Source organism: Callorhinus ursinus, unplaced genomic scaffold, assembly GCF_003265705.2.
Source record: "Callorhinus ursinus isolate GAN/ISIS: 27379988/994484 unplaced genomic scaffold, GSC_fseal_2.0 scaffold3, whole genome shotgun sequence".
NCBI lineage: Eukaryota > Metazoa > Chordata > Mammalia > Carnivora > Otariidae > Callorhinus > Callorhinus ursinus.
In genome coordinates this window covers 12,807,612-12,825,758 of record NW_027397065.1, presented here as the reverse complement: position 1 = coordinate 12,825,758, position 18,147 = coordinate 12,807,612, and the positions used below count along the sequence as shown (strand labels likewise).

The window sequence follows — 18,147 nt, the reverse complement described above, 5'->3', positions numbered from 1 at the left end:
CCCCACCTCTGGCCAATCTGTTCTCTGTATGAGCCTGGTGGTTTTTGTTGTTGCTGTTGTTTTAAGATTCCACATATAAGTGAGCTCACATGGTACTTGTCCTTCTCAGTTGGACTTATTTTACTTAACGTAATGCCCTCAAGGTCCATCCATGTCACAAATGGCAAGATTTCATAGTTTTTTATACCTGAATAATACGCCATTGTATATACACACCACATTTGTCTTATCCCTTCTTCATCCAATGATTGAGACTTAGGTTGTTTCCATGTCTTGGCTATTGTAAATAATGCTGCAATGAACATGGAGGTGCAGATAGCTTTTCAAGTTAGTTTTTTCATTTTTTTTCAGATAAATACCCAAATGTGGAATTGCTAGATCATATGGTAGTTTCATTTTTAATTTTTTGAGGAACCTCTTCACTGTTCTCCATAGTGGTTGCACCAATCTACGTTTCCACCAGCATTCCACGAGGGTTCCTTTTTTTCCACCTCCTCGCCAACATGTTATCTCATCTTTTTGATAATAGCCATTCTAACTGGTGTGAGGTGATGCTTCATTGTGGTTTTGATTTGCATGTCTCTGCTAAGCATCTTTTCATGTGCCTGTTGACCATGTCTATGTCTTCTTTAGAAAAATATCTCTGTTCAGATTCTCTGCCCATGTTTCAATTACATTGTGTTGCTTTGTTACTATTGAGATGTATGAGTTCTTTACATATTTTGGATATTAACCCATTATAAGATAAATGATTTTGCAAGAACTTTCTCCCCTTCAGTAGCTTGTCTTTCCATTTTGTTGGAAAGTTCCAACTTCTTAACCCTTTATTATGCAGAGCGGCTTCTCTACTTCTCAAAAGTCTTGGCCTCAGCCAACACTCAAGCCCACGGGGCTCACTTCCATGCTAAATAATTATCAAAACATTTTTCTAAATAAAGGCAGTTATTTTGTTAAGAGAAATTCTGGTACCAGCTGGTCAAGGTAATATAAATGTCTTTACCTCATCACATGCATCTACAACATCAACAATATTCTACATACCCTACATGTCATCTAATTATCTGTGAAACATAATTATGCTTGAGAAACACAGGCAGTATTCCCAAATTTATTCCAGCATTTCCACATCCGAGGTAAAATAACTGCAGGACACTGTGTTAAACTTGTTTTAAAAAAGGTTTATTTGTTACAAAATGTTAAATACTAAAACTAAAAACATATAAATTCAGGTCAGGCTATATTAAAATACACACATACCCTTCTTAGTAAAATTATTAAAGATTGAATTAAACAGATGCTTTAAATAAAATAAAGTACTCTTGAGGAAATTTTTTTTCTAATTATGTCAGTGTAGTGTAGTTTTTAAAATTGCAGTTGAAAAGTTTAGCTGTCTTGGAAGTTCAATTAATCCAACTGTTCAGTTTTCTGCCACTGCCCAATGTGAAGCCGCCATGCCGGCTGGACAGGGTGAATTTCAGTTATGTTACTGAAACTTCTATTTTATAAGCCTACTCTCTTATAATAGGAACAAAGAGCAGTAAGAAGTATACAAAGGGTTATATAAGGTGAAAACCTGGCCCAGAAAGAAAAGGCCTTAGTTCTATCACACAGTATCTTCTCTAATTAAAATGATTGGTAAATATATTGAAGCAGAGATGAACTCAAAGCATACATTCATCCAGAAATAATCTTTCAATTAAAAAAAAAAAACTCAAAGAGAGCACTCATTTCTCCAAGATAGTTTATAAGTATTTTTAAATTTCTTGTTATTTTAAATTGAGTTAATTCAAAGGTACCGAAGAGTCTAGGTTTAAAAACTAATTTGATTACTGTTTTGACTAGGTCTGAAGAGCCACAACATCTGTGTGCTTTAGTTACTCACACAGGTGGTAAATGACTTTCGTAATAAAATCTACATGCTCAACACCCACAGAGCACCAGCTTCCAAACTCAACTTCCACTCAGGTCAAACAACCTCAAAAGTATCTATGGTCTATGTAAATGTGAAATAGTATTTTCAAGGAAATATTTTGCTTTAGAACTTAATGTTTTTTTCAATTTCCTAGATCAAAAGTTACTGATTTCGAATTTTAAGTGCTATAATTCACATAGGGGAAAGACTACCTTAGGAAGAACATAAGGCTATTACTGTGTTTTAAAAGATCTTATATGTGATGAATTTCTAGAGATCTACTATAGTATTTATTCTTTACAATGCTTATCCTTATCAAATGGGATTTGCCAAGAGTTAAGTGATTAAAGTACAAAAAACATAAAATGCATTCCAGTAATCTTCATCGAAATAATCTAATTAAAATCAAGTTTCTTGGAAGATATATATAGGGCATTTTTACTGTTTTACTCTAACAGTGTTTATATACATCCAAGGACTAACCGTATAGTATTATGTCTAATACCGTGGTATAAAACTGTTTAATCAAACTTTTGAATAACTGAAAAAACTTGGTGTCCTTAAAAGTCATTAGAAATTAAAATATATCCCAATACTGAATTATAGATGAAAATGATGTTATTGATAAAGAGTAATCTGGTTTTCCATCTCTCGGCTTGTGAACTTCTAGTTATTTCTGTTGACACGTGATACAAGAGAAACTATAATTCCATGCTAGTACCATTTTCTATGTACTGAGTCTTTAACCTTTCTCTTAATTTACTGGGTTATCTTGAAGGACAAGATTCATGCTACTCTTCATTAAATAACATTATGGTCCTCAGAAAGAATTCAAACAATTCAAGCCGCTGGTCTCCTAAGCTTAGTAAGTACATGAAACAAAAAACTCTTAAGCCACTGATTGCAATTTCTCTAGAAAGGATCTCTTCCTACGAGTATTTTTATAAATGTGTTTTAAATTCACACCAGTCAGTAGCTTTTACCAACATCCCGGTCTTAAAATGAGCAAGAAAGCATTTGTTCAACTGTGACAGAGCCAGGGCTGTGAGCGTTTTAAAGCTGAGTAAACACAAGGCGTATCTCCCTTGCCCGCCAAGGTGGCAGCAGAGCTCCCCCCACACGCCGTGGTACAGACGTCCCCAAGAATGGGAAACCCCACGTGATCTCTTCCCTCCATGTCAGTGCCTCTTTTTTGCTTTCAGAGAGAATGATGTTTAAGCAAGAAAATACAGTACATATCCTGCTAGGAGACACACATAATTTGGGGGGCCCAGTACAAAGTGAAAATGCAGGGCCTTTCTTTAAACATTATTAAGAATTTCAAGATGGTAACAGCAGAGCATCACACCAAGCACGGGGCCCTGTGTGGTGACAAGAGGTGCCACGGCTGTGAAGCCAGCCCTGTTTAGGTTTCCTGCCCAATCAGCATCCCACAGAAAAGACAAAGTGGCTCAGTTGGGTTGTCCACATAAAAAACAAAGTTTTTTCACGATGGTTCAAACACTGTCACTGATTTGAAACCAAGCGCCGTTTCACTCTCGAAATCCCACGCAAATATCTATTGCTAAAATTTCAGATTGATCAGCTTTACCCTAGATTTTTTCATTATTGAAATAGTCATACTGGGTCTTTAAAACGCCCTTACTTTAAGAGAGCAATTAATCAGACATAATGAAAATTTTTAATTGATACTACATGATTTTTTTTTTTAACTTAAACATTACTTAACTGGGAGGCGTATTAGTATCACTAAAGCAATAGGGCATCTTAAAGGGGAAAAGAAGCTGTATGACAGCTTTACATACTAGGATGGTGAAGCCTTGGTTTTAGCCTATGGTATATTTTGTTCCCTTTTAAAATCACAATAGTAGTTTTTTTTCAGAGAACTAACAAACACTCTAAGCTGTATGGTAGTTTTTTAAACGCCCATATTGGTTTTCAGTCACAGAATTTTACTGGAACACAGAGGCACCCCATTCTTCTTCATAATAATAATAAAAAGCATATGCATATAAAAGCTCTGGGTTACATTACTAAGCAACGACACTTCCGGGAGTGAATATACTTCCTGTATTCCGCAAGCTGCTTCAAGTACATATTCGATGGCCATCTGTGCTTTTCAACAAAACTGCGTTCTTCCACTAAAATTTTTAGAAAAAGAATGTTAATTGCAAATATTTTATTTTGGATCAAGTTTAGATATTAACTACTGATTTCCTATTTAATAGAGGATATGTGAGTTCGGCTACATATCCCCTACCTTTCTCTTAATGCTTCCACAACTGTTTAACACACTTTTGGTGAAATCAGTCATCAGGATTTAAATTATTATGTGATTTGCCACAATATACGTCTTGTCCACTGCTTCATCAAGTACTACGTCTATTCTTTTGTTTTTCCGAATAAGACTTGTTTTTCTTGGAGATAACAGACTTGTTTTTCGCTTAGTTTTCTCCGTAGCTACCTCAGCCTCCCAAACTCTTTAAGGCCCTCTCGAGTCTATTCTCTCAAGTCTCCACCCAGCCACAGTCACCAGACAAGCTAACCACTCTGGTGGCAGCTGCTGGCCCCTTCTCCTCACAGCCCTGCACCCTCCTGCTTTCTAGGCCTGCTTCCTGCTTCTGTGTTGGATCCCTCCACTCTTGGACTCCGGGCCCTTCACTCAGTTTATTTTCCATTTTTGGAGAAGCATAAACTTTATTAGCTCTCTGAAAAAGAGGGTACCATCTGAATCATTTTTGAGACCTTGCTTGGTGATGAAACATCTTTATCCTCTTCACACACAATTGATAATTTGGTTTAGTACAGAATTCTAGGTGGAAAACTTCCCTCAGAATGTTGAAGACAGAATTCCACTGCATTCTAGTTTCCAAGGTTATTAAACACTCCTCTACCGTTCAGATTTATAGCTCTTGGCAAGTAATCTGTGTTCTTTTAAAACTTTCATATTTTTCTATTTATAGTCGGTGTTCTTGTATGTCCCAGGGATGGACCTGGTTCACTCATAATGCTGAGCGCCTAGCAGGTCCTTTCAGTCTTAAGACTCAGGTCCTTCGGGATTAGAATAATTTCCTGTATTACTTGCTTGATAAGTTCCTCTCCACTGTTTCATTCTGTATTAACTTCTTTTCCTCAGATACTTCATCTCCTGGATTGAGCCCCAAACTTTTTAAAAAAACTTTCTCTCCTCTTTATCTTTTTGTCTTACTTTTTAGAAGATGTCCTCATCTTTACCTCTCAACTTTTATGTAGTTGTTTCAGCTCTTTTTATTTAGGGTTTTGTTTTTTGTTGTTGTTTTGTTTCTGTTTTTTGCTATGTTTGTAATTTCCAAGAACTCCTTGTTTTTGTATTGTTTTCTAGACTATGATAAAGCATACACAACCTAAAATTTACTATCTTAACGATTTTTAAGTATATAGTTCAGTATCGTCACGTACATTCACACTGTGGTGCAATCAATTTCCAGAACTCTTCTCATCTTGCAAAATTAAAACTCTATACCCATTAACAATTCTCTATTTCCCTGTCCCCCCCAGTCCCTGGCAACCATCATTCTATTTTCTGTCTTTGTGAATATTGTTTCTTTTTAAATAACATTCTCTCCTGCTTTATAAATTCATATCTCTTATTCTCTGAGGATATTAATTTTAGGATTTTTAAAGGTTTTCTTTCTATTCTTTCTCTTCTGTTTTTATTTTGGTTTGGTATCTGTCTTTTATGTTAGATATTGCCTAAAATATCTGAAGATCCTCAGTTATATCCTTACATTTAAGAGTGAGATAGTAGATAGCTGTTTGGATATCGTGTGGTCATGGGTAGGACTTACTGACTGGTGGAATAATTGAGCAGATATCTGTTGGGTTCACTGACAGAATTTCCAAATGATTGCATCTATATATTTTTTCTCCAGGGCCAGAGAAAGATGCTTCAGTCTCATGCCCAGAGTGTGGGAGTCAAGGCAGCAATGCCTGGTGCTAGAATTCTAGAACCTGGACACGGGAAGGAGGCTGGTAGCTTACTACACAACGTGTACACTTTCACATGATCCTGTTTTCAGTTCAGGTTTTTTTTTTTTAAGATTTTATTTATTTAATTAACAGAGAGAGAGACACACACAGCGAGAGAGGGAACACAAGCAGGGGGAGTGGGAGAGGGAGAAGCAGGCTCCCTGCTGAGCAGGGAGCCCAATGCAGGGCTCGATCCCAGGACCCTGGGATCATGATCTGAGCTGAAGGCAGATGCTTAACCGACTGAGCTGCCCAGGTGCCCCTTCAGTTCAGCTCCTTAACCCAACCAATCTCAGCTATACCTGAAGTTTGTGATTCTATAACTTTTTTGGTTTAATTTCTCCAGGAATAAAACTCCCATCTCCTACGATGATGAAGAAGGAGTTGCCTGCCTAGGTGGGATGGAGTGCAGCAAAAGCTTTTTCATAACTTTCCTTTTTTTTAAAGCTTTTATTTATTTATTTATTTTAGAGAGAGAGCACACTTGAGCCAGGGGAGAGGGAGAGAATCTCAAGCAGACCCCCTGCTGAGCGCAGAGCCGGATGTAGGGCTCGACCCCAAGACCAAGACCCAAGCCAAACCCCAGAGACAGATGCTCAACTGAGTGAGCCACCCAGGCACCCCCTTCTTCATAACTTTCAACTAATTCTACTGCTTTCAGCCCCAAGCCTCATTCTGCTTTCTGAAATACTTGGTCCCTCAGATTTCTAAGGCTTCTTGGTTTTCTGCTAGGTGACTCAGCTTGCTTCTCATCACCATTCCCTTCTGCAGGTACTTAGATTTCCTTCTGCAAAGTCAGTTCCCACTTCCCCATCTACTATTTGACCTCATATATTACAATTCAGATTAATGAGGTCATGATCCAGGCTGCAGGATGTGCACAAAAGGAAAGAACCTAGCAGCTCAGGGAAGTTAGTTGTAGGGTTCATTAGTACGCAAACATGACATAAGACTACTCCCTTAAGATTTAAAAAAGAGAGAGAAAAGTTATCACAGATGAGCTCTGGCAGCCAGCAAAAACCAAAACAAGACAAAAAACTCCACAATACAGAATATGTAACATAACACTGAGCTAAGTCAAACTGTGAGAATAATGAATCCATAAATGCCAAGGGTAACTTATTTTCCTATGCATTGCTGTTTGTGTTTAAAAGAGTCCAACATATAAAATATACCTAACATTGAAAGGGCTATTTAACTGAGTCCTGCTGTATCAATGCCAGCATTAACACGACAGCTTGTCTAGTGTCACTTTTCCATTTCTAAACACCCCTAAGGAAGAAGAATTCTCAGGCAAGAGAAAACACTTCACAGAATTCCAATGATTACTTGATAATGTCTGAAACTGAAAATGGGAAATTATTTAAGGGAGCTGTAAACTGTTACAAGAACCCTTCCAACTTCAAGTGGCCATGTGAGGCAGTTGAAGTCTGAGGACATTCTGGAGGAGACATGCTACTGTAACTGGGCTGAGATACTGCTCATCTCCAGGTTGCTGCCATGTGGGAAGATGGGCCCAGGGCAGCCAGATCTTCCAACTTTTCAAAAGAAGCCAGAAATTTGGATTTTTAAGATGTGACATGTTACAATTTTTAAAGGGTGACACTAAAAAAAAGTAATACCGTGTGGTCCAAATAAAACCCCCTGGCAGACTGTATTCAGCTACGTTCGACCCATAGATTCCCAGTGTGTGACCACTCAATTAGACTATCTAATTCTCCCTATCCACCAGGGGCTTTTTTCTCTGCCCCCGAGGACACATGACAGCAGGTCCTGAACACAGACAGGTACTACTGATACCTTTGTAGCCCCCAGCAAAGGAACAGAAGACAATCAAGGACACAGCCTCATCTTCTTACCTGCCTTCCCAAAATTACACCCTGGACTCCTTCTTCTCACTATGCCAGCTGGCCCTAACATACTTTACAGTCAATTGTATAAGTAATAAAATAAAATAAAAATTTATAACTCGAAGGATTTATAGAGCACCTTTCTCCTAAGGTTGTACTAGTACTCTGTGTGTGGCATTCATCTCTACAAGACCGTAAATGGAAAATACAAATGGAGGGGACCTAAGGCAGCAGAACAAAGGTAGTTCTAAAATCACAATGTTCACTCATTTCATTTTGAATTGATTTCTTAAAGAATGACTGTATTAGAATGTCCCTACTAACAGCAAGAAGCATGCCTCCTCTTTATGAGTGGAATTAGTTTCCTTCCTGCACAAAGGAGATGGTTAGGAAATACCTATATTCTGCTTACTATGACTGCACTAGTAATTCAGCTCTATATAAGAAGGCTCCCAATAGGCATACGATGTTTGTCAACTAACTGAATCTATCTGCCAGAAATAGACTGTTTCCTGGTTTCCTTATCTGTGCAAGAAGCTGAAAGAAACCAGAGATCTACAAATATTTTAGCAGCAGATTATCTTTTAGAAGTCAAATTTTACGGAGAACAGCAGATAAAACAGATAAAAGTGGAACTACTCTGGTTAAAGGGCTGGGCATCCAAGACCTACAAACTCCAGCCTCCCCTTCTCCCCTCTCTCCTCTTCCTCAGCCGCTCCCCGCTCTCTGCCCGCACCTCAGAAAACCTGCAGGTATCTCCAAGGACACCTCCCTGCTTAGTTTAAAACCACTTAACTAGGGGATCTTTTTTGCCTTTTAATTGGATTATTCCCTGCACCTAGTCTAGGTAACATGAGTAAACCATCGTATCTAAACTGACCATCTACTCTGATGGCTCTTCTGTTTTTATTTTCTTTCTTCTTACGCAGCACTCAGGAGCTCACACTTTGGTTTTAATCTTGACAATTTACCTTAAAGATCACATTAGGTATACTCTCTGTTCAGTAAGTTTTGCAACATTCTCTGACCAATTAAAAAACTTAGTTCCCAAGTAATATAACGGATTCCTATACAGATAGACTTAAATAGATGTAGATATCAGAACTACATATTATAAATAATAAAGGATATTTACAATTTCTTCACAAGAAAAAAATTTTTAAATCTGTACTGTTTAAATTTTGCTTCTGACTTAGGTGGTTAAAAACTAAGATATCATTTATCACAATCAAATGCCACCTGAGGCCACCTTATCTCTCTACTTCAGAGAAAAGGTGCACTTAAAAATGGATGGGAGCTATAAAACAATCATTAGAAAGCTTCTTATGTAACACAGGTCAAGCTATTTTTATAACCAGGTGACTGTAAGTTAAAGTGTCCTCCATTACCACACTGTGTAGTTAAGAAGAATGTATGACACTGACTTTTTTTTTTTACTTTTTGTTTTTTAACAACTACTATTCCTACAAACTATGTCTTAAACCTAAGAACAAAGAATGAAGTTTTCTTTTCAAAACATTAATTGGCAATCTACCTGAAAGATCCTGAAATTCAGGCTTTTGGCTGAAGATGAGGTAGTTAGTGGCAATGAAATGAAGTAGCCAGGTTGAAAGGCAATCGGAGTGGTGAAACTGCAAGAAAAGTGGAAAGTGAAACAATGTTGTATATAATAACCATTGAGACGATGAACAGGTGGAGAGTATGGTCTGGGACAAATCGTGGAGAGCCTGACTCCATGTTGACGGCGTCCATATATGATGCAGCCTTCTGCCTATTCTGAGAGCAGAAAGGAAAAGGGAGAATTCTTTACATGTAATAAAAAAAAATTACATCAGTGAAGAAACCAAATCAAATGAGTAACAAGCTACCGGTGCTGGAGTGGCTAAGCGTCTTGGACAGAGGTACGCCACATCAGTGGTTAACAGAGACTCTTGGAAGTTCTTAAGGATTTCCTTTAAGCTTTTAATCTAAGGTCACGGACTTCACTAACTGCACTTATATCAGTGTAGCAGAGATAAGATTATGGTTAGCAAAGGGACACAATTGGCCGTATCTAAACAAGTTCACCTGAGGAGCAAACCGAAAAATATTTTTTGGAGGAAATGTCATCAACCTAAGGGGATGGGCTTCAATGTGTACATATTTCTATGAGAAGGTTATGTCTGAACAGTTGCTTTTAACTAGGATGTAGTTAAAAGGATGCTTTTAACTAGGATGTAGTAATCCTGCTCACTATAATTTCCAGTATGTTTCTCATGCTGAACTTCAAAAGCTAATGGAAGGGAAACTCAGAGCACCATGGCCATGACATCCTCACCTTGGTGCCAGTCCAGTGATGCTCACCGATCCATCTAACCACTCAGTTCAGACTACAGTAACGTGCTGGCAGGCCACTTTGATACATGAGTATAGTTCTTTTTGTTATTATTGTGGTTAAAATACACATAACATAAAATTTACCATTTTAACCTTCTTTAAGGGTACCAGTGGCATTAAGTACATTCACATTATTATGCAACCATCCCCACTATTTCCAGAATGTTTTTATCATCCCAAACTGAAACTCTATACTCATTAAATAATAACTCCCCTTTTGCCCCTACCCCTAGTCCCTGTTAACCACTATTCTATGTTTCTCTCTATGAATTTGACTATTCCAGGTACCTCACAGACACTGACTTATACAATAGGTATGCTTTCTCTGTCTAGTTTATTGTACTTAGTATAATGTCCTCAAGTAAGCATCCATGTTGCAGCATGTATTACAATGTCATTCCATTTTGGGACTCAGTAATATTCCACTGCATGTATATACCACATTTTATTTATTCATTCATCTGTTGATGGACATTTAAGCTGTTCACCTTTAAGCTAAATATAGCTCTTTTAGGGAAACTCAAAGATATTATATAAGCAATAAGTAATGCTAAATCGAAGAAAGATTTATAATCTCACATCTTAAGGAAGAGACTCAAGCATTGCTCTTTTAAAAAGTTATAATGTGGGAATATTTTCACATGTAAATCCACAGGTTCCTCTGATTTTCATTATACAAAAATCAGAATTTTTGAATTGTAAGACACTTTGTGGTTCATCAAATCCCACATCACATTTTACCAATTTTTATTCACCTTAACTTTCAGCATACAAATGTGAGCCATCTCAAAGGGACAGAACAAGAATGTGTAGCTATTTTAACAGAAGCCACCAGCACTATAAGATGATTAACCCAAAGCAGACAACCTACAAACAAAAGTTCAAAACATCACCTAAGGGCTGTGACTTTAAAGAGAAGGAAGATCACAGAAATGAATAGCTGGCTACAAAAACGTAGTAAAATGCAGAATTTTATTTTTGACCAAGATTTAAGATATCACAACTGTAGGCTCTTAGCGAAGATAAAGAGCGGTTCACTGTAAGAACTACTTTTTTGGAAGAATATGGCTAACCTGAGAAAGCAGGTTTATTTATTTGTTTGTTTTATGATTAAGTTATTTATTTCAGAGAGAGAGAGAGAGAAAGAGAGAGAGAGCATGCCCATGTGCACACATGAGTGGGAGGGGCAGAGGGAGAGGGAGAGAACCTTAAGCAGACTCCCCACCGAGCATGGAGCCTGATGCGACTCGGGGCTCAATCCCACAACCCCGAGATCACAACCTGAGCAGAAACCAAGAATTGGATGCTTATCTGACTGTGCCACCCAGGCACCCGAGACAAAGTAGGTTTAAACTGAAATAAACAACAGAATAAAAAAGAAAGGCTTTAAAAATACCATAAACAAAATGTTATAGCATTTAATAGCTCTGTGAAGAATAATAATGGTGGAGAAAACACCCAGAAACTCACAAGGAGATGATCAGAAACAAAACTGGTGGCCTGAAGCAGCCAAATATTAATGCACAGATTATAAGTAAGACATTAAGTTTTTATAAGTAAGATATTGAGTTTGAAACTTTAATATGGTTAACAGGACTTCAGAGGAATCACCAAAGTTCGGCTAGTTAGGGTATAAATGGGAGCAGAGATAAGAAGATGTCTACCAGAGTTCAAAGAACTTACTCTGATTAAGGGAAAGAAGCTTCTCTTGCATGATAGAAGCCCAACTTGATGGAAACAGATGAACTTAAAGGAGAAACGTTAGGGGAAGGAGGAAGCATTAGTGGGAGAATACCAAACTGCTCAGCTATATCAAAGGTATGAAGGATGCTTTCCTGATAAACAATGCAAAGCTAGCAGAGATGACAACAGAGTGTTTGGAAATTCTGATTATTCAAAAAGCTACTCAAAGTCTAATTCTGCTAAAAGACAATTTCACCTTCCAGAAGTCAGAGAAACAATGAAGGAAAGATTAACTAAATTCTGACCAACAGTATGAACTGGCTGGTGAACTAAAGCCTCAAACTATAAACTTCCAAGAGAACTGGCGAAGAAAATGACCCTGTTACCCTGGATTTGTAATTGCCAAATTAGGGACCACCAGGAATAGAATAAAGGAAAACTGGGAAATGGAGACTTAATCCTAGAAAATAGAAAAGTCTTCAGACACAAACAGTAAAATTCAAAAAGGGCTGGTGTCTTAAACTTTTCAAGTTAAAGAGAAATGAATAAGGATAATTACATAATCAGAAAGCACAGAGTCAGGGAAAACAGGTCAGGAAGAACCGCTGACGACGCAACCATAAAAGACACGCACGCGTGCACGCGTGCGACCTAAAACATCAATGCAGCCGGACAGGAGATTCTCGGACGCAGGAACTAAAAGGATACGACGTGATCAGGAAAGAAAAGCTTGTGACCATTTTCTTTTAAAGATTTTATTTATTTATTTGACAGAGAGAGAGACACAGCGAGAGAGGGAACACGAGCAGGGGGAGTGGCAGAGGGAGAAGCAGGCTTCCCGCCGAGCGGGGAGCCCGATGCGGGGCTCGATCCCAGGACCCTGGGACCATGTCCTGAGCTGAAGGCAGACGTTTAACTGACTGAGCCACCCAGGCGCCCCATTGTGACCATTTTTTTTTAAAGTATGACAGACTTGGTAGAAGAGTATGGAAATGATACATCAAAAATGAACGGAGGTTGTGAAAAATACCAGAATGAATGAAAAAGAAATTTTAAACTAAATCTAGAGGTTAGCTATTTATCCCAAGCTCAATGTAAATACATTACAGAGATCGAGGTCACTCAGGTTTTGGGGGGGGTTGGTTTGGTTTGGTTTTACCTGCAGCAAGAATTACTATCACACTGCACTCACTGGGCCAGAGACCCTTGCGGTGTTAGCAAAGGACTTAGCCCTTGTGTGCACACTGCCTACTTGTGAGAGCGGCTTCAGCTCTGAGCTCCAACTCTGTGCAGAAGGTTACTCAGTTTTCTAAATTAAATTTTATCCTTAAAATTTAATATATATGGTCTTAACACTTGATTATGAAAGAAATGAACTCCAAAATAGTTAAGGAGACAGTAAAAGAAGACCTAGATGCTTCAAATGAATTCTTGAATCTTATGCCCAGAAATACACAGTATCACTTTATGAATTCATCTCAACATGGAGGCAAGCTTTTAGCGGTCTTTCCTTTGCCCCATTATGTGGCTCCATTTTAGCAACTTGAAGACAAAGTTGTCCTCTTTTTCTAATTTTGGATGTCGAAGGTAATAGGGATAGCCAAATGTTGTATGCCAGATAACATTTTACAATGTCCCGATGGATCAGATATATTCCTGTAAAGACCTCGAAGTTTCAGCTTAGGGCAAGTTCAATACAGACCATTATATTCCATGACTGCCACAAGCCTTAAAACTGTCATAGGGCAGAGGATGGAACAGTAGAATAACCAAGGGTGGGATGACGTGTCTGGATAAACCGCCTGTTCCCCTTAGGGGAATGAGGAAGTAACAGATTTCTGACTGGCACAACATCAGGTTCCAGAAGACTTCAAGACCGCAAACCTAGTTTATAGATCGGCCGGGTCCTTTGTGAGATTCAGATTCTAGGGTCTCTGTGACTGCAGTTATTCATAATTAGCTTAACCAGGTAAACTCTGTTCCCTAGAATGTGTAGCAATGCAATTCTTAAAAAACAAAAAGGCCCTAAGCTTAAGAAGAAGCCAGAAAGTATGGTGTACTATAGTAATTCTCAACTCAAATGTTTATACTGGATATACATGAGACATATCAACAAAAGGCACTTTGAAAGGATTAATGAAGTATCAATACCTCCTACAAACAACTGGGAAACTTCAAAACATGTCCATGAAGTGAAAGGATGAATGAATGAACAAATAAATGAGTTTAGCATAACCATCTCTGTCAGTATGCATGGACCAATTCTTCTTGAACACTGAGATGTGGCTGCTTTGGGGAAATTCAACCTAAGTTCTATTTCCTATAATGCTGATACGGCATAATAAAGCACCATACTCAGATGACTCCAATAAAGGCCACCATTCAGGTGAAAACTTTCTTATCAGCAAATTCTACCTCCTTGGGAAAAAACTGCTCAAAAAACTGATGCTTCAAAATGATCTAGCCACAGAAATTGAGGTGAGGGCACTTTACCCTCATTCAGCCAAACTTCCAAACTGAGACAAACACTAATGTATCTCTCAACAAATAGAAATTTTTTTAAAAGTAGTATAATTTTTAGAAGAATTTCTTTTTTTAATCAAACAACCAGACACACAGGGGCAAGTACCTTGGCTTTTTTGAGCAGGTCAACTATATCCAGGTTCATAGATGCCAACTCCCTGCTTGGCATGCTCTGCAGCTGCGTGATGATGAAAAGCTCACAGATGTGCTGCAGTCTGGACACCTGATACATCTCAGCACAGATCAGAAGACACATAGCCTGGAAAATGCCAGCTGAGGCAGGAAGGGAAAAAAGAGAAAATGGACAATAAAGCCGTTTCTTTTATTACCTAAAACAAAACAACAACAAAAAGCAAACAAACAACAATAAAACAAGGCTGACTATAGCAGCCAGTGTACAACAGAATGCAGAGAAAAAGCCTAGAAGTTGAGTCTGCATTCTATACTAGTATGCCATTTTATTTATCTACTTACTTATTTTTAAAGATTTTATTTTTAAGAAATCTCTACACCCAACACGCGGTACGAACTCACCACCCTGAAATCAAGAACTCACACTCCACCGACGGAGCCCGTATAAATAGGCACCCCTATTATGCCATTTTAAAAAGAATTACTTTAAGCCTTCATACTCTAAAGTGAATATTTTCATTGTTGTTTCTCAATTCTTCAGAGAAGGCAATTCTACAATTGCCCTTAAATAATCAGTTCTAAGGCTGTTATGTAATTCTTTAGGCTAGCTAAACTAAATCCTTGTAATTTTTCTTCTCTTTAGTCCCCAAGTTTGTTTGTTGTTTTTATTGTGGCAAAACAAGCATAACATAAAATTTATCACTAACCACTTTAAAGTGTACGGTTTTTCAGTGACATTAAGGTACATTCACATTGTGGTGCAACCATCACCATCATCCATTTCCAGAACATTTTTCTTCTTCCCAAACTGAAACTCTATACCCATTAAGCAATAACTCCCCATTTCCACCTTCCTTTAACCCCTGGCAATCGCTCAGGTTGTTTGTGTGTGTGTGTTTGTGGTTGTTTTTTTTTAAGCTTCCCTAGACGTGATTTTTCAGGTTATTCTCTTTTTAAGTCCTCCTTAAATTTCTTGCATTGTTTTGTAGCTAGGAACCAAGAACACTGTGTATGATCCATACTTAACACAATGAATAGATCATCTTTCTTTCTGCGATTTCCCAATACAAACATTCTAGTACTGATCTACTTTCTGATTATTAATTTTGACTCATTTTCTCCCCACACCTTTTACCAAGCTTTAAAGTGCTTTGTCCTATAGTTATTAGTGCTTCTCTAAGCATTTTTTCTAATTAGCAGGAGAAGACCTAAAATTTGAAGCTTCAATTTATTAGTGGGAGGATGACTGAGAAACTAAATTTTCTTATTATTCTAAATCTGGGTAAAAATTTTTATTTAACATACAAATTCACCAGTATTAAAATAATAAAATAAACAACACACATTCTGATGAGAATCGATGCTTTCATTTTTATCAAGCAAATATAATAAGCCCGTCTTTAACACTGACAGTAGCAACTGTAACTGGCTCCAAAGTACTCTACAGCTGGCTGCAAGACCAGAATTAATTCAGTTAAAAAAGGAATTTTCTTTTTTTGAACTTCTAAAACCTTTCACTAGAGGGCTCATGACTTGTTTAAAACTTAAGAGATTTTAAATAGCAAAGGTTGAAAAACTTCTTAATCTAAAAGTGAAAGCAATAAATCTGAAGAGAGCGATGGTCTGAAATGTGTTTTCTTTTTATATTTGCTAGAATACCTGGCCAGGTCCTGTAATCAAGGTCTTCGGCTCCTTGACTAATTAAGTAAACTGCCAGGGATTTATTCTAGTTGTGTTTGTGGTAGTTGTGTTTGTGGTGGGAGCCATCTAGTGGCCAGAGGATGAAGATGAATTAAGGGGGCTTCTGTGCCAGCATCCCAAGGCTCTAGGATTGTAGAAAGGATTTTGAAATTTCTCCAAGGAGACCCCCAGCTAGAAAAAACACCTGCAAGGTCTGTTCCAACCTATAGCTGCCAAAGATGATTAGTTTTTAGTCAAAGATAGTCCTAAGTCAGTAAATAGGGATATAAATCCTCCAGTCCGCTGGGTATCCTAAACATCTCAGGAAAAGTTTTTGGAGAAGTTAAAGGAGAATATGACTGTAGGAGTAGTCAGAAGAAGGCTTAAAAAAAAACCCTCACATTCTCTGAGCCACAGAGATGACCAAGGAGTCTCAGAATATTCAAAGTCCTTAAAAGTGCCTCAATCACAAGTTAGAGCCATAAAAGCAGCTGCCCAAACCTCATCTCTTTATGGAAGGGATGTGGGATGTTCCAATCTGTAGAATTAGTCCCTGGGTACCACAAAACACCTCCATTTCTAGGTGTCCACATAATCACCACACTGTTGGGGCTGGCTGGGATGTGAGAACTGACTGAAAATTCATGGTCGTCCCAATACCACCTTACCTGACTAGCACATTCCATGATGTCAACTCTGATCAATCTTAAGAAAAAAAAATTTCATAGAAAGCACTTTATCAAAATGAGTGACAAGGAAATAAATTGTAAGATATTATCTAATATTTAGACTGCTCACCTGGGCAACAGGAGTCTGTGTATAGGTATTCTAAGAATGACAAGAAAGTCTCTTTGGAAACACCATAAACTGGAATCAGAACACTCTTTGCTTCCATGTAATTCCCATTAAACATGGCTGCCATCACTTCACAACGGGCCACCAGGATGGCCCTGTGGGCTGGCACCGTTGTACCTGCAAGGTTTGAAAGAGAAAAGTTAAGTTACACAAGCTTGCAGAGTTGTTATTCTAGCAATTTCCCTGTCAATTAGAGTGGTATTGCGTGAGGCACAGCTAAGCTGATGTCAGAAAGCAAAGTCTGGGGATCAGGAACTTCTTAGTTTTTAATTGAAAAACAGAGTTCAAAAGTTGATTTGGAAACCGACAGTTTATAAGACAGGCAATTATCCGTTACTCAGTTTATATTTTCTGAAGATAGAAACACTGAAATATTCTGCTTCCTGTTTTTATAATGAAACATGCATCCTTTGCAATTGGCTTGAAATACCATCACCCATTCTTACCCATGTGCCTCCCAAGAAAACACTGCCATTATCCTTGGACACACTCAAAGAACAGGTCCTGGCCATGCTTCCCCTTATGAGAAAGAGGAAACTGTAGAAGGTGAACTATCCCTTGGCCTAAGCAACCCATATGTTACCACAAGTATGGCAAGGGACTCTTGTGTGGAGCCAAGGGGAGCATTTCAGAAGTTATGGAAAATTTGGGAGGGGACGACCTAGTCCCTGATGTCTCTCCAGTGTACTACCTCCTCAGGGAACAGTGCTGCTTCTGGAAGAGCCAGAGCTACTTTAAATTTTAAAGTTCCCTCAGCCCGTACCCTTCTCTGAAGCTCATTAAACTAAACTGACTCTCTAGCGAAAGCCCGCTAAGTTCTCCAGCTACTGGGCCGTCCCACCAAGGCAGCACCAGATGGCACATGGGTGGGGAAGCAGTTCTCAACACTCCCAGCACCTTAGGAAACCACGAATCCGCAGCGAGCCTTCAGTTCAGTCTGCATCAGTTTGACGCATCATTACTGAGCACCCACCATGTGCTAATCGCTACATTACATACCAAAGATACAAAGATGAAAAAGACAAAACTACCCTGCTTGGGAGCAGTCACGCTTTTAGTTTGGTGGAAGACAACACAGCCAATGTGAATGATGAAGCCTTCCAAAAGGTAACTCTATGAACCAAACCA

At 38.4% G+C, this 18,147-nt stretch overlaps 1 protein-coding gene across 1 annotated transcript in view; it reads right to left on the bottom strand.

Annotated features, from left to right (window-relative positions):
- Window positions 1–1,163: 1,163 nt before the first annotated feature.
- RHOBTB3 (Rho related BTB domain containing 3) overlaps window positions 1,164–18,147 on the bottom strand; it is a 54,805-nt gene continuing 37,821 nt past the window's right edge. Inside the window, exons 9-12 of the mRNA XM_025866804.2 lie at window positions 16,963–17,136; window positions 14,459–14,625; window positions 9,305–9,401; window positions 1,164–4,053 (exon numbers count right to left, since the gene is read on the bottom strand). Coding sequence (XP_025722589.1) covers window positions 3,938–4,053; window positions 9,305–9,401; window positions 14,459–14,625; window positions 16,963–17,136 — 554 coding nt within the window. The 3' untranslated portion in view covers window positions 1,164–3,937. The remainder of the gene's footprint in view (window positions 4,054–9,304; window positions 9,402–14,458; window positions 14,626–16,962; window positions 17,137–18,147) is intronic.